Here is a 14,533-nt window from a genome sequence, read left to right on the forward strand (position 1 = left end):
GCAATTTCTACGTAGATGACTGCCTAGTCTCACTTGCAACTGAAGTTGAGGCTATTCGGGTTTCTAGAGAACTACGAGAACTTCTGTCCAGAGGTGGTCTTCAGTTGACGAAGTGGTTGAGTAACAGCCCTCAAGTTCTTGAGTCAATCCCACAGGAGGATAGAGCTGTGGGTGTCAGGGGGCTAGACCTGAATCATGAAGCGCTACCGACAGAGAGGGCCTTGGGTATGCAGTGGGACGTCGAGACTGACTGCTTCGGGTATAAAGTGAGCCAAAGGGAAAAACCCTTGACAAGGAGGGGGTTACTAAGTATTGTTTCCTCCATCTATGACCCGCATGGATTTGCGAGTCCCTTCACGCTGTTAGCCAAGAAGATTGTCCAAGACTTAAGCAGGAAGAAGTTGGGTTGGGACGAAGAGCTACCGTTACAACACAGAGAGGATTGGCAACGTTGGAAGCAGGACTTGGGATAGCTCGAACAGCTGCGGATAAACCGATGTATCAAGCCTTATGGGTACAAGGATGGCGTCAGTTATCAGTTGCACCACTTTTCCGACGCGTCTGAGGCAGCTTACGGAGCTGTAACTTACCTTCGTATGGTGAATTCTGCAGGCCTCAGCCACACATGTCTGCTATTATCAAAGTCACGTCTGGCACCTTTGAAGAAGGTTACGATACCAAGGCTTGAGCTGACGGCTGCGACACTCTCTGTGAGGCTGGATGCAATGATCAAGAAGGAGTTTGACCTACCTTTGGAAGAATCAGTTTTCTGGACTGATAGCACAGTAGTGCTTCGATACATCTATAATGAACAGAAGCGTTTCCACACCTTTGTGGCAAACAGAGTAGCCGTCATCCAGAACCAGTCAAGTTTTCATCAGTGGCGTCATGTGAAAAGCGGGTTAAACCCGGCAGATGTTATCACCAGAGGGCAAATGGTAGATGAGCTGCTGGCCAACCAGAAGTGGTTGATTGGTCCTGAATTCTTACGCCAAGAAGACTACATGTGGCCAAGTTTACCGATCTCGACAACTCTAGACGATAAAGATCCAGAAGTGAAGCTTGAGAAGGAGATAGTCACCATTTATGCCACCCAACATACAGACTCAGCTAACCCAACCGACAGATTGATGGCCAGACACTCCTCATGGTATGAGCTGAGAAGAAGTGTTGCATGGATTTTGCGAGTGGCTGACAGTCCGCTAAGAAGAATCAGAAAGCAACCGGCAATACAAGACATGAAGACGCTGACAACGAACGACCTAGCCAGGGCAGAGGCTGCCATCATAAGATACATTCAAGCCCAGTCCTTCCAGGAGGAGTTCAGCAGCTTGAAGAAGGGTGAAGATAAGGCTCAGAAGCTTAGGTCTGAAAAGAAGAAGAAAGGTCAACTGTACAAGTTGGATCCTATCTTGACAGACGACAGCATCATCAGAGTTGGGGGACGGTTGCGGAATGCCCCGGGAGATACATCAAACCATCCACCCATATTGCCAAAAGACAACCATGTAGTCTCTCTTATCATGAAGCACTACCATCTGGAATCTGGTCACTCGGGAAGAGAGAATGTTCTGTCACTGATACGACAAAAATTCTGGGTCATCAAGGCTAGATCCATTTTGCGCAAGGTTTTGAGCAGTTGCTTTGAATGTAGGCGAAGTTCTGTAGTTCCAGTCCAGCAGAAGATGGCAGACCTACCATCTGACAGGGTTACCCCACACAGACCACCATGCTCATTTGTTGGAGTCGATTGTTTTGGACCGTTTCTAGTGAAACAGGGTAGAAACCAGATCAAACGGTACGGTTGCATATTCACGTGTCTTGCATCTCGAGCGGTGCACATAGAGGTTTTGCATACACTGGATACAGATTCCTTCATAAATGGCATGCAGAGATTTATCTGTCGACGAGGACAACCGATAGAGCTGAGGTCCGATAATGGCTCCAACTTCATTGGAGCAGAGTGTGAGCTCAAGGAAGCTTGGAAAGGGTTGAGTCAAGAGAAGGTTGACAAGTTCCTTCTTAAGAAAGGAATCCAGTGGAAGTTCAACCCCCCGAGTGCTTCCCACATGGGGGGCGTCTGGGAAAGACAAATTAGGTCAACACGCAGGCTGTTGAGTTCACTGATGACAGAACAGGTAGTGAGCGATGAAACTTTGTCGACTGTAATGTGTCTAGTCGAAAGTATCATAAACAACAGGCCAATTACCACCGTCTCAGACGACATCAACGACTTGGAACCACTCACTCCAAATCACCTGCTACTTCTTCGTGGTGCGCCACATTCCCTTGGTGAATTCGACAAAAAGGATATGTACTCGCGGAGAAGATGGAAGCAAGCGCAATACCTTGCTGATGTATTTTGGAGAAGATGGATCCGGGAATATCTCCCCTCACTGCAAAAGAGACAAAAATGGCTTGAACCCCAAAGGAGCATCATGGTTGGCGACTTGGTACTTATTGTTGACAATGACCTCCCTAGAAACAAATGGCTTCTTGGGCGTGTTCTTGAAACTTACCCAGGGAAGGATCAGCTTGTAAGAGTGGTCAAAGTAAAAACCAAGTCATCCATTCTGACTAGGCCAGTTCAGAAGTTGTGCCTCTAAGAGTCAGTAAATAAAGACAAGTGAACCATCTGGTATTCATCAGGGATTTACAGCACGGATTTACAGCTTAAATCAAACCCTAACATTCCAGCATCAAGTTTCTTGTAAGGATATGTGTAATTGTCCATTGTAATTTGAATGGTGTTATTGTTGGGATTATGTAATCATTTTTTCCGTGCTTAAAGGTATATAACATTCGGTTTGTTGAAATGGTCGCATTTTGCTTAATGATATAGTTATGTAGTAAATGCCTTATTAAGTATGTAATGGCATTTAAGGGGTCGGAATGTTAAGTCAGAATGCTCCTTTATAGGTAAATTTATTGTTTGTTATATTTCAATGATAGAGGGCGCTGTTACAATTGTACTGTAATCTAGAACTTCCCGGTCACGCTTTGCAGTCGCCATATTTCGTGTTTCGTTTCCACGTCATCCCAAAGTCGTAAGTGAAATATGCATAACTTGTCATTTGTAATTCCTTTATTTGGTTATTATAGACATTCTTTGGGTTGTGGGATATGTTTAAGGCATTTATTTTGGGGAAAAAAACATGCACAAGTAACATAATTGGGACAATTTACAATGCGTATTGGGGTCGATTACATGTCACTTTAGGTTTATTGCGTGCAGTGTAAAATGTATATGTGGATCCAGGTTAATGTCATCGATCCTGTTAATTGCCAGATACTGTGTGATTAGTTATGATTGCTTAACTTCAATTATGAACAAAATTGTTGTTGATTTATACTTATAATTTCCAACTGTTTAAAGTCAATTTTTGCATATTTGTTTTGGACACATTAAACCGTGCTCTTTGTGCTGTTAATGTTCGCCTGATCATAACAAGCTTGTCAAGTGGATATATTTGTTAACCGTCACATCCGTCACACCCGTCACACAAACAGGTGTAGCATTATCAAGGAGAGGCCGAATAAAGCCACTATGTCTGATAATAAGGTCACGCTGAGGCAAGTTAAGATAAGTTAGTTGTTGTAGCATATGCTTACTGGTATTATAAGCCTTTCTGACCATGTCTTGTAAATGCTTCTCCCGTTTGCAATAGGCCTATGCCTGGATAGTAACCCCTAACGCCCTCAACGACTGAACCTGTTCCAAAGCATGATTATCAATGGTTAACTGAGCGGGTTGAAGTACATTTTCCTAATGTGGTTTTGATTACGCCATAGTTCCAAATCACCAAGCGTGACTTGTACCTCAGTGGTCACCCCCAGTGGAACCCGTTCAGCGATTGTCATGTCAACAACATACTTCCAACAGAGAGACTCGCAAAGCATGCCAAATTGGTAGTTTATTCTATGGTAATTCAGATTTGATAACCAGCTTTTTTAACCTTTCAGATGATCCTTGACCTCTATGCAAGTTTACCTGTCTGGCTTTCCCTTTTCCATCCCTGTCACTCGCTGGTAGTCCCAACACCGCCCAACCACGATTTCAGTGAGATTGAGCGTAGTTCCCGTTCCGGCCTTTCCCTCTATGCGGTCGGCGAAGTCGTCAAGGTGTACATGCTGCAGAATAGTGGCCAGGGACTCGCCACGGCTGGGTGAGTTCAGGCTAGCGAGGACAAGGCCAAGGAGGCCCGCGAAGTTTGGCAAGAAAGTCGTGAAAAGCATTACACTGGAGGGAACTAAATGGCTGGAATCATGGAGCTACGGCGTTGAGGTATGGATTTCTTACTCTTTGTCCTGAAAAAAAAATACCAAGAAACGTAGTTGAGAATTATTGTGTGACTGACTGTCTCGTTGACAATGGCGGATCCGCATGCGGCGCTACTCTATTTCCTTTCCTTTAAAAAGCGTGCAAAACTCCCCCACCCCAATGTGTAGCCTTTCCCTGAGATAGGCTACAACATGCAGGTAACATGACGGAAAACCATTTTGCCCCCTCCCCGAATATTTGGTTCTGAAACCATCATTACTGATTGATCGTTCAGTCAGTCGGATGACCGGTTAGCCACAAATAACCGGCCGGTCGGTGGATTTGCTGGTCGCTCACTCCAGTGCTTTCCGCGTCCGTCTACGGAGCATTTCGCAAGCTGGTGCCTCATTCTCTGAAGGGAGACACTTGTCGCTTAGTTCTACCTCATGGGATTAACAGAGAGTCTTTTTCTTTAAAATTTTGAAGAGGTCTGGAATGGAGGCACCAGTCTTCTCTTTAGACGTGTCTCGTACGTACTGGTATTATTTTATATCCTGTTACTTTACTAATATATGGTCTTGAATTAAACTAGCACTTACGACGTGCCGGATTAAATACTAGCTGCTGTTATCCAAGTTGGTTTTAGTTACGCTATTTATTAATTGTATTTTGAGACAACATCATTTTCTTCTTCATAATTAATATACAAAATTTAAGCATTTTATCAACGTACCTGCCTTTTCCTGCGTTTTAGAATGAATTTGTGTTGCCAAACAAATCCTGCTGATACAATACAGTGCGAGATCAAAATACCCCAAAGAAGTAAATGATTGCAGCAAAGGTTGTAATACGTTCAAAAGAACACAGACCAGTATTTTACCGTACAAGGTCCACACTTGTTTAAATGTCAAGTATAGTCGAATGAATGGCTTGTACAGAGGCCCTTACCAGCATGTTAAGTGCTGGTCTTGTAAACAAACTTCTCATTTGTGTACTTTGAACACGTTGCATGGTAGATGACAGTCCAGTTTGTCTTCACTGATAAGGAAAAAAATACTAAACGATACTTCAGTAACGTATCTAGGTCTGTAAACAAATTCATTATATCCGGCCCTAACAACTTCGGTAGCACCGTTTCTAAAATGCTAGTGCTTTCAATTGCAAATAAAAAGAGATTGGAAACTTTTTTGTTTTCAAGGGTACGTTACGCCCCGCCTCCTACAGTCGTGGAGTGAAACCGGCAACATTTAGAAGAGGACTAAATCAAATATTAGCCATTCTGAGAACAGGAGATAGCAGCCTTCGTGACAGAATGGGAAATCGTTGGCGAAGGGAGAGTTGCCGTGAATGCAAGATCAACGCAGCCGATCCTTTCATACGCGTTCTTCATCAGAACCAGAAGGAGTCTAGGTACTTGCATGAGGTATTTCACATTTTAGAAATTAGTGTGCCGATTCGAATACCTTAAGCGCCGGTCATAGGCCCATTGATTGTCGATCTTTTAAACTGGGCTTTCCAGTTCATTATTACAATGATATGACCACATCCTTCAATCAACCAGAGGTCTTGAGATTGAGTCCCGTTTTCGAAGGATTTGAACTCTTGAAGAAAATAGGACCGGTAAATCACGTTTTGCAAGTATTCAAGTATGTTTTGAATTAGTTAGTATTAAACTGTTCACAACACACTGAAATATTCAAAGTAGACCTATCCTGAGTGCATGCCGTCATATGCTGTCCGATTCAACTGTAAACAAGAAATACAGAGAAATGAAACTTAGTTGGGTGCTTTACATCTGTGCTTAAAGTACTGAAAAAAATAGGCATGAACCTTTTTCACGAAAACTCTTCATTAAATAATTTTGCTCTCAAGCGTATTTTACGCTCATTTCAAAATGTCCAAAAGTCTTCTAATTATTAATTCGACATTGCCTGTCCAAAAAATCAAACACTGTAAAACCAAGTGTTAATGTTGCAAGCCTTTTTAGACCGTGTTGTGGTGTTAATAATCCAAAGCTAAATACGTTGTGGTTTTTTTTTAAATAAATACGTGTTGATGTGTTAATAAATTTAAAGACAATTACACAATTGGGTGTTAATAACAAGACTCAAAAACAAATATGTCGGGTGGTAACATTTTCTGAAGACTATCATACGTTTATTTCCAAAAAGGTGTTAACATTTTAAACCGTTAAATCTTATAATTAATGCAAAGACGCATTTATAATGAGCTTTGGTTTTTCCAGTATACCAATCCCCTTACGTTTTACTAGCTCCCCTGCCATTTTGTTCCAGAAACGTTATGTACATTAAACGTTGACATTTGTAATTTCTAAATGTTGTGCTCTTATTTAGGCAATCGGCTTCGTACTGACTGCCTCGTCAGTTTGAAACAGCACTACATGAAAAGAAAAATAATCAAGTAACTTTATAGGAGCTTCAAAGACATTGTGGAAATAATAAGCCCCTTATTTATATTATTTTTAAATGAAGAGGAGGGGCCTCATTAAGAGTAGGACCTTATTATTGTTTTGTCATTAAAAATTAAAAACCAGACAGAAAATCGTGTGTTTAGCAATGACAAAATATATCCCACCAGATAAATGAATCAAACGTACTGTTCATCATTATACAACCAAAAAACTAGACAGAAATGGATTGATAAAAATACTTCTCTCGAGCAATAGCGTCATTGATATGTGAAAAGTGGCAAGGCTTTTGTAACGTTGACTTTTGCCAGTTAGGATACTTTTGCTGCCTTGGCCAACTTCGATAGCCTATTCAGTCTATTTCTAATATCTGCCAAAGCTTCCTTCACTACATCGCACCGGGATCCTTCCAAATCCTGAATAATCGATTCCATCGTTGGCCGATCCTTCGGCACTCGACGACACTGACAATAAATGGAGTCGACCACCCCCAGTTCTGGCTTTTGGAAGGAGATGACGCTGAACACGTAACCCAAACTGTAGACGTCCGTTTGGATTCCGTACTGACAGGTGCCCTCTATCAGCTCTGGAGCTAGTTGCATACAGTTCCTGTAACATTTTGCCTTTTCCTCAACGCTGTACTGGAAGGGAGGAGGTGGGTTGTCTATCCTCGTAGCCATCCCCAAGTCGATTATTTTGGCACCCCAGTTTCCATCCGACTTGTTTCTTGGGTCTCGCCACACCATGATGTTTCGAGTGTGAAAGTCATTATGAGACCATCCAGCTTGATGCAAAGCGTGAAGTCCTCTCGATATATCGAGGCATATGTTGATCCATCCGAGCTTGGTGAGCTTAGCTGGAGGATAGTCCACCACGCTGCGTAGGTGTCTGGACTTGAGGGCCACTGAATCACCAACAAACTCTACAGCGAAGGTTGTCCGGTTCACAATTCCCACCACCTTGGGGAATTCACGACGGTGCTGCACAGCCATCATCACCCTTACCTCTTCTAACATCTCTTTGTAAGCTTTCGCGTCATCAGTCACATTCTTGAGGCGTTTCAGTGCAATCAGTTCTCCTCCCTTCCTCTTCTTGAGTAGGACCTCACCGTAGACTCCACTTCCAAGACAAGTAGGTTTCCCCTGTGTGAGCACTTCCTCTAGCTCAGTCTCCAAGAGCACAGGGATGATTGAAGATTCGGCAGGTAGAGGAGACGGGCTTGACGAGGCACAAGCTCCACCCAGCCCACTGGTGGAAGTAGGTGACATCTGCTTTTGTCGCTTACGAGGATTAATATCAACTGGGCTCTTCGGAGGATTCATCTGTCTCCTGATAATATAACGAGATAGTGGGATTGCTAACTACATTAGCAAAAGGTTAAATTACACGGACTTCTCTTAGAGTGAACTGCCAGTCACTTCGTCTCAAACTTAGTCGAAGTTATTGAAGTAATCCACGATCAAGGCATTCCTTTCCAATTACATTTCCCAGTTACTTGTGACTTTCTTTTATTGTGACTGACTTGTGAGTAAAAAGCTCTGCTTGGTATGGAGGAGATGTATTTTCGACCTTGATTGGTACAGTAAATTAAAGATCTCCATCTCTTGAATGAAGTACCTTTTAGCTTTGAGCGTTGGTTGAGGAGTTGGTAGCGGGGATACTTGCTGGTGATGAGGCTGCGTGTGCTGCGTTCCAGGAGCAAGCTGCTGGCTAAGTCTGGGTACCACACACACAGAGGGTTGCCCAGCCTGCTGGATATTCCCTCCACTTCCAAGAAAAGAACCAAAAATAAAACAGCTCAAATTCCCTGAAGGAGGAAATCACCCAACCTAAAATGATGCAGGATTTCGTCATGGAATTCGAACTACTTTCTAGAATTTCAAAGCATCATCGTATTGAAATGATAATCCCAAAATACAACTACTGACGTGATTCATTTGTTCCCACTGAGATGTACATCAGCATATTTACCTCTTAGCCAGTGTCTGGGGCAACACTGCATTAACTGTGTTGATGTCTGCTGGGGCAGGCCTCTTGATACAAGCATTCCTCTGAAATAACAAAACTTAATATTAGAAAAGGTAAAAGGCAGCATATCCAGACAGAACATTACAGCGTTAAATAACAAATGAAATATCGTGAACTGAAACAGGCCTTCCACTGTAAGGAGAAATCAAGGCAACAGCTATACTGAACCATTGCCAATGTTTAAAACAATCAGACACACGTCTGGCACCTTCCTCTGCCTCTGTGCAAGGTACAGCCGCAAACACAACCACAGATCGTACCTCATGTCCAATGGGTTTTAATCCCGGAACCAGGGTAGCTGTGCTTTGTCCAGCCTGAACCGGTGATGGACATGCGAAGGCATGCGTAGGACGCAGTGTAGGTGGCTTGGGTGGGGTTGGAGGAGGCAACTGTTGATTAAGCACTGGCTGAGTTGCTTGACGCATCCTCTCAGCATGTCGTAGTGCTTGGAGCCACATTGGTTCAGGCCCATTGTTGCCACTATGAATGACGCAAATGAAAACAAATAAAGGAATATTTGTAGTCTATAGAAAACCTTGCTGGTATAGTTTCTTGACAAATTTGATTACTGAATGTACCTGTTCGCCTGTGCAGTCATGGCGTGAACTTTCAGCATGATCTCATTGACAGTCTTCCGTTTTGAATTCTCCTGAAAATCGGATATAAATAAGTAAATACTTAGGCCTAAATATTAATGCACAAAATAAACCAGTATGTAGTGGCGTATCCAGCGGGGGCGACGGAGAGCAACCCCCCCCCAAAAATGCGGATTTTTTGTGTTTGTTGAAGAATGGTTAAGAAGATTGAAAGTATTCGGTATATTTATTTATCAAATATGAGATACGCTGCTGCCAACAGGATATCAACCCCTTGCTTAGGAACACAAAGAAGCATCTGACCAACTTTGTTCTCACCTGATGATCATGTGATCCGGAACCAAACTGAGTTAACGTATTCTTTGTGTTGGAAGAAGAAGTAGTAGAAAAGTCCTTGGAAGGTACTTGTTTCGATGTTCTCGGCGGTGCGACTGGTGGCGTCGACTGATTGTTAGGGGCTGGCTGCGGCGCCTGGACTGACTGCATCACCTCTGCTATTCTGAGCGCCTTCTGCCACTTTGGTTCAGGGCCACTTTCTCCACTGTGATCAGTATAGCAAAAATGTTAAGGATGTCTGATACCCAGATGTTACACCTTGCATCAAAACTTTCTCTATCTTATTTACAAATGCATTATCCACTGTACCTGTTATCTTGTGCGGTCGTGGCTTCAACTTTCTGCATGATTTCCCGACCGATCTTCTGGTTTGTATTTTCCTGAAAGATCAGATACGAAATGGTGTCGTGGTTTATATACTGACCCACGGAACAGATTGAGAGACGTGGCATCAGTTCCAGATTAAAAACAAGTACGTGGCATATGGGTACTCCAAGCTTACCTGGTGATCTTGTGATCTTCGTTTAACAGTTATTTCATTCGCCTCTCCTGAGGACGAGCTCGAAGAAGAGTCGGTCAAAGAAGACGATGATCTTCTAGGAGGTGAGCTGAATGGCATAGACTGAAGACCATTTGCTGCTGTCTGAGCATCGGCTGCCACAGTCTCTCCTCTAAAGAGAATAAAAATACGCACACAACTGCTATTGAAGCAACACTGTGTACACTTTTTAAGTTCTTATTTGTACCAACGCACATCATTTAATTTCCAGTAAGTTCCTTCTATTTGTTGTATAATAATTGTTTAAACGTCCTGCATGACTTCGGGAACAGTGTCTGTATTTAGCATTCTCCTTCAAAATCAGACATAGTATCTTACTGCCCATATTTTCAAGTGCAAGTTCAAGACTCCTTATGTTAAAAATTCAGTGACCGTCACATTTTGGAGATTTCTTACAGGTTTTGCTTTTGCTCTACGTCGCATAAATTTTTAAGTGCCATTGACAATCGCGATTTAGCAGTTGCAATTAATGCTGAAGATGTACCGGTAAACAGAGTTTGAGCTAAAGTTTTTCTTATTTGATACTTTACCCGCGTTGTAATAGCTCTGCTATCTTGGTTTCAGCTGGTTTCCTGACTTCTCTTACAGTTGACTCCTGCTTGGCTCTCTCCTGAAAGGAAAACATAAAGATACAGTCATCGTAGATTCCCCATGATCAAACTACAAAGGTAAAGCCCTTCCTCATATCTTGGCTTTTCTTTAACAAGATAAGAAGATGCGTATTTTTTGAAGGCACAAAAACTTTTGAGATTAAAGAACACTTGTGAATAAAATGCTTTCTATTCTAATCATTAACAATTTTCATCAGGCTGACTGAATCCATACCTCCTGGCTTGGGAGCTGATCTCTAATTATAAGATGTGGAGACGATGAGGAGGTTTTCTCATCCTTCAAGTCTTCGTCGTCAACGATCGATGACGACGGTAGCATAGAAGGCTCGGTTTCTCGTAATATTTCGGTGTTTCCTTGAGAATCCCCCTGAGAAACCCCTTCATCCGCTGGTACCTCCTTGCCTTCCTCTAAGGACGAGCTCGTAGAAGAGTCCGCCGAAGAAGATGACGTTCTTCTTGGAGGTGAGATTGACAGCATGGACTGGAGGTTATCTGCTGGCTTTGGAGTAGCGGCTGCTGCATTCCCTCCTCTAAAGTGTCGTTAAAATAATCCAGGCGATCCTTGTTATTCGATACTTTAATAGTTCTGTTCCTCGGTAGAAATCCCACGTTCTATTTGTAAAAGTGCTAAACATGCAAACAGACTTTTTGCTAATGTTTTCTCATTGAGCATTTTACCTGAATTGCGATGGCTGTGGCATCTTGACTTCAAATGCTTTTCTTGCAGTTGATTCCTGCTCACTACTCTCCTGGAGGGAAAACGCAAAGACGAAGTATGATGCAAGACGATTCCTTCTTAAAACGGGTAGCACTCTGTGTAGTTATGTCTGCTTTTTCATCAAGATAATCAAAAACATGTTTCATAAAGATAGAGAATAGGAAACAGCACAGGATGGAATGTTTTTATTTCAATAGGCAGCAATGTGCACCAGGCTCAATACCTCCATATCTCCAAGACGCAGGGATGATGAGATATCTTCCTCTTCCCTTAACTCTTCATCATCAGCATCATAGGCTTCCTGGTCCTCGGACTGACTATCATCACCTATGTGAAAGTTGTCACCAACCTCAGTAGCAGGAATAGGCTGGGTAGTATCCTCCTGATGATCAGACGATGACCTGCCGGATGCATTCTGACCCTGGGACATTGGGTGGTCGAGAGAGGCGGGTCTACATTCACCTTTCGCATCATTTGTTGGCCTGTGGGGAAATGCATAAACTCTTCTTCAATTTTCAAATGAAATGCAAAGATAAACTCTCTGTTTATCTTATCATTCCCTCTTTTCTTTAAGACAACTCTAACAGATAGTTTTGGTGTGCCACTGTACATTTTCTCCACGTTGGTATTGCGATTATCAGTAAAGACTAAGTGAGACAAAACACTAAACTCAGTTCAGCTGATAATCACCATTAAATTAGAGCTAGACTTCGCGTGAAGTGAAATTTGTAAGCTGTGGCGTGGATTTTTAGAACGAGTCGTTCAGAAAGCCCCTTCCTGTGGCCATTCTAACAAAATAAAGTGTATCTGAAATTGTTCTCCACTCACCCTTCAGCCAGGCTAGTCCATGGGGGTTTCGCCTCCTTCTGATGAGAGGGATTTCTATTGTCACGACCGGGAGCAGGTAGCACAGTTGTCGCTTCTCCTTGATCAGCTGGGTTCCCAAGAAGATCTCCTAGAATTGGTTGCAACCTGAAAAGTTTATGGCGAGTGAGTTAATACCGGTTACTTTAAAACTAAGGCACGTCACAATTTTACGCTGTAAATGCACGATAAACGCAGTGGAAGAGTAAGTGTGTGCATTCAATATTTCATAACGAATTGGTTTAACAAGATGTTAATTCGAAGTAAAAATACCTTTTAGTGGAAACGGGATCATGTGAACTGTAGCAAATGTTCGGTGTAACTAACCTTTCGATCAAGTTAGGGATAGATAGCTTAGACTGGTCCAAGACTAACCCCTTCCCAAGTTCATCAAGCAATGGAGGAGGCAGGGGTGGTGAATCGGTACCCACCGACACCAGGCTCAGCGATCGATCAGATGGGGGTAACCATTGGCTGGAAAACCACTTGCTGTTGAACGTATAGCAAAGAAATGTGTTGCTACAGGCCTAATTTAGTTTTTTTTAATATTTACTCATATCGCTTAACACTGAAACATCATTTGAAACAGCAAACGCAGGAGTAGATATTTCAACATTGAGAGGCGTGTAACTTCAGGGTGCATTCCACCAAATCGTTGTATTTCTGCGCGCGAGCTCGTTAATATTTTGTGATCCCATGGGATTTTCACAATTAGACAGACCATGGAGGCATCACAAAAACATTTCTATAAATCCCGAATTTGGGACAAATAGTTTCTAGTTCGCGGTATTTCTTTCACAAAAGCCCCAAATTGCAGGCCTGTTTTGGATAGAGGCAGACGGCGACATTCAGAAATGAGCGCTTAGTTTTACTGCTATTTTGGGGGTATCTTCGTTCAGAGGCGAATGAAAAAAATTTGTGGCTAACCCCCATGAAATTGAAACGAAAAGTGATCTTCTGGCCATAATCTTGAATTATTTCCAGTGAAAAAAACGCAGGCCGACCTTTTCACGAGAGTCAACAGGCGGCGCTATTTCGGTCCAATTCTGCACTGTTTTCTATGGGCGCGTATGGTGTAGTGCAACCTTTACCATGTCTCACTTTAAACTCAACGTTTGTATTGTTACTACGAATATCAAGCAGAAAGGATTTAAACTGAATGTAAAACAGTAAAACATAGTTCTCTTTCACGTTATTTAATTGACATGGTTACGTATCATTGTGGATTTTCTATTGAAGTAGTGTCCAATAAAAAACAAAAAATTTAGGAGGAAAATGTTGTGTGTTTAAATGTAAAACTACGTACAGCTATTGGATGCAGTAGATACGTGACTGTTAAACTCTTTCCGTTAAGATGTCTATAGGTCAATACCGGTAGTAAAATGTTTCAAATTTTATTTCTCTGAAACTTACCGGTAATCCACCGCCGTCAGCTCCTCAGCTATACGTAGCACCGTTATCATTGTCAATAAGTTTTGTCTCAAGACGAATACCGCAGAAAAATCTCTTTGATCGCATCCGAAAACGCGCTGCCAAGAGAAATCCTTGTGTAACGAACAAACGCTAAACAAGAACAGAGATCTCGGTTGTTTTCTGTTTGCTTTTATGCAACATGGTTGCGAGGCGATTTCAGAAGCGTGCGTACTAATCGCGTACTTGTTTCGTCACAAAAATAGTGATAATCCGGTTCGTAAGTGACTGCGTCACAAAGGAAGACGCGCCACGATTTAGAGGCTCCCATTGGACGATCGCTGAAGTTGCACGTTAACGACGATCAATGCATATAACTGTATGTGCAGTGTATGTGCAGTGGGCATAGTTTAAACGCAGGTGACGTCACACTTACGAACCGGATACATGCGAGATGCACTTTTACGCATACGCGCTCGTATGGCTTTATAAAAACTACCGTGGACTCGTGTGTAATTCCAAGCCGCAGCCAAGTGGTTTGGACACGGCCTAAGTAGCTCTGCATACAGGAGCGCATTGTTCGTATTTTTTTTGCTCTGCTGGCCATAGACGCTGTATGTTTTGATGTACTCATAAAATCGATTACGTGCAAAATTTGTATATATTTGATATGAAAAGTTTCTGAAATATTTCTAGTTCTCCCAAAGAAAAATGATAAACTG

The 14,533-nt window shown here is 42.5% G+C and overlaps 2 protein-coding genes and 1 long non-coding RNA gene across 5 annotated transcripts in view; 1 reads left to right on the top strand and 2 right to left on the bottom strand.

Moving 5' to 3' along the window:
* The window catches only part of LOC110985382 (ADP-ribosyl cyclase/cyclic ADP-ribose hydrolase-like), a 22,840-nt gene extending 17,676 nt beyond the window's left edge, over nucleotides 1-5,164 (bottom strand). Inside the window, exons 1-2 of the mRNA XM_022246364.2 lie at nucleotides 4,995-5,164; nucleotides 3,992-4,308 (exon numbers count right to left, since the gene is read on the bottom strand). Coding sequence (XP_022102056.2) covers nucleotides 3,992-4,236 — 245 coding nt within the window. The 5' untranslated portion in view covers nucleotides 4,237-4,308; nucleotides 4,995-5,164. The remainder of the gene's footprint in view (nucleotides 1-3,991; nucleotides 4,309-4,994) is intronic.
* LOC147796802 (uncharacterized) lies at nucleotides 1,858-11,766 on the top strand. Of its 2 annotated transcripts, XR_015427575.1 has the most exons (7): nucleotides 1,858-3,047; nucleotides 3,964-4,285; nucleotides 5,460-5,684; nucleotides 10,181-10,252; nucleotides 10,797-10,876; nucleotides 11,017-11,281; nucleotides 11,547-11,766. It is a non-coding gene; the product is annotated as an uncharacterized LOC147796802 (long non-coding RNA). The 2 variants fall into 2 exon arrangements; XR_015427576.1 differs by lacking the exon at nucleotides 11,547-11,766 and having other exon boundaries at nucleotides 1,858-3,924; nucleotides 4,034-4,285; nucleotides 11,017-11,212.
* LOC110985348 (uncharacterized) lies at nucleotides 6,384-14,305 on the bottom strand. 2 transcript variants are annotated; one of them, XM_087145286.1, is made up of 15 exons: nucleotides 13,815-14,305; nucleotides 12,729-12,890; nucleotides 12,366-12,509; nucleotides 11,761-12,019; nucleotides 11,498-11,565; nucleotides 11,034-11,349; nucleotides 10,739-10,818; nucleotides 10,152-10,320; nucleotides 9,959-10,029; nucleotides 9,632-9,854; nucleotides 9,296-9,366; nucleotides 8,978-9,197; nucleotides 8,661-8,740; nucleotides 8,307-8,456; nucleotides 6,384-8,018 (listed from the first exon to the last, which is right to left on the bottom strand). In XM_087145286.1, the coding sequence occupies exons 1-15, from the start codon at nucleotides 13,862-13,864 to the stop codon at nucleotides 7,001-7,003; spliced, it is 3,081 nt and encodes a 1,026-aa protein (XP_087001412.1). In that variant the 5' UTR covers nucleotides 13,865-14,305; the 3' UTR covers nucleotides 6,384-7,000. The 2 variants fall into 2 exon arrangements, with proteins under 2 accessions (XP_087001412.1, XP_087001411.1); XM_087145285.1 differs by having other exon boundaries at nucleotides 11,498-11,568; nucleotides 13,815-14,304.
* Between the last annotated feature and the right edge of the window lie 228 nt (nucleotides 14,306-14,533).

Source organism: Acanthaster planci, linkage group LG14 (genome assembly GCF_054643075.1).
Source record: "Acanthaster planci isolate LZ-2023a linkage group LG14, COTS_SCS, whole genome shotgun sequence".
Lineage (NCBI taxonomy): Eukaryota > Metazoa > Echinodermata > Asteroidea > Valvatida > Acanthasteridae > Acanthaster > Acanthaster planci.

Bases quoted from the DNA above. Each gene is read 5' to 3' on its own strand.
- LOC110985348 (XM_087145285.1), bottom strand. From the start codon at position 13,864: ATGATAACGGTGCTACGTATAGCTGAGGAGCTGACGGCGGTGGATTAC. The intron at 12,891-13,814 runs GTAAGTTTCAGA...TACGTTCAACAG, and splicing joins CTGACGGCGGTGGATTACCG to CAAGTGGTTTTCCAGCCAAT. The intron at 8,019-8,306 runs GTACTTCATTCA...TTATATTATCAG, and splicing joins CCAACGCTCAAAGCTAAAAG to GAGACAGATGAATCCTCCGA.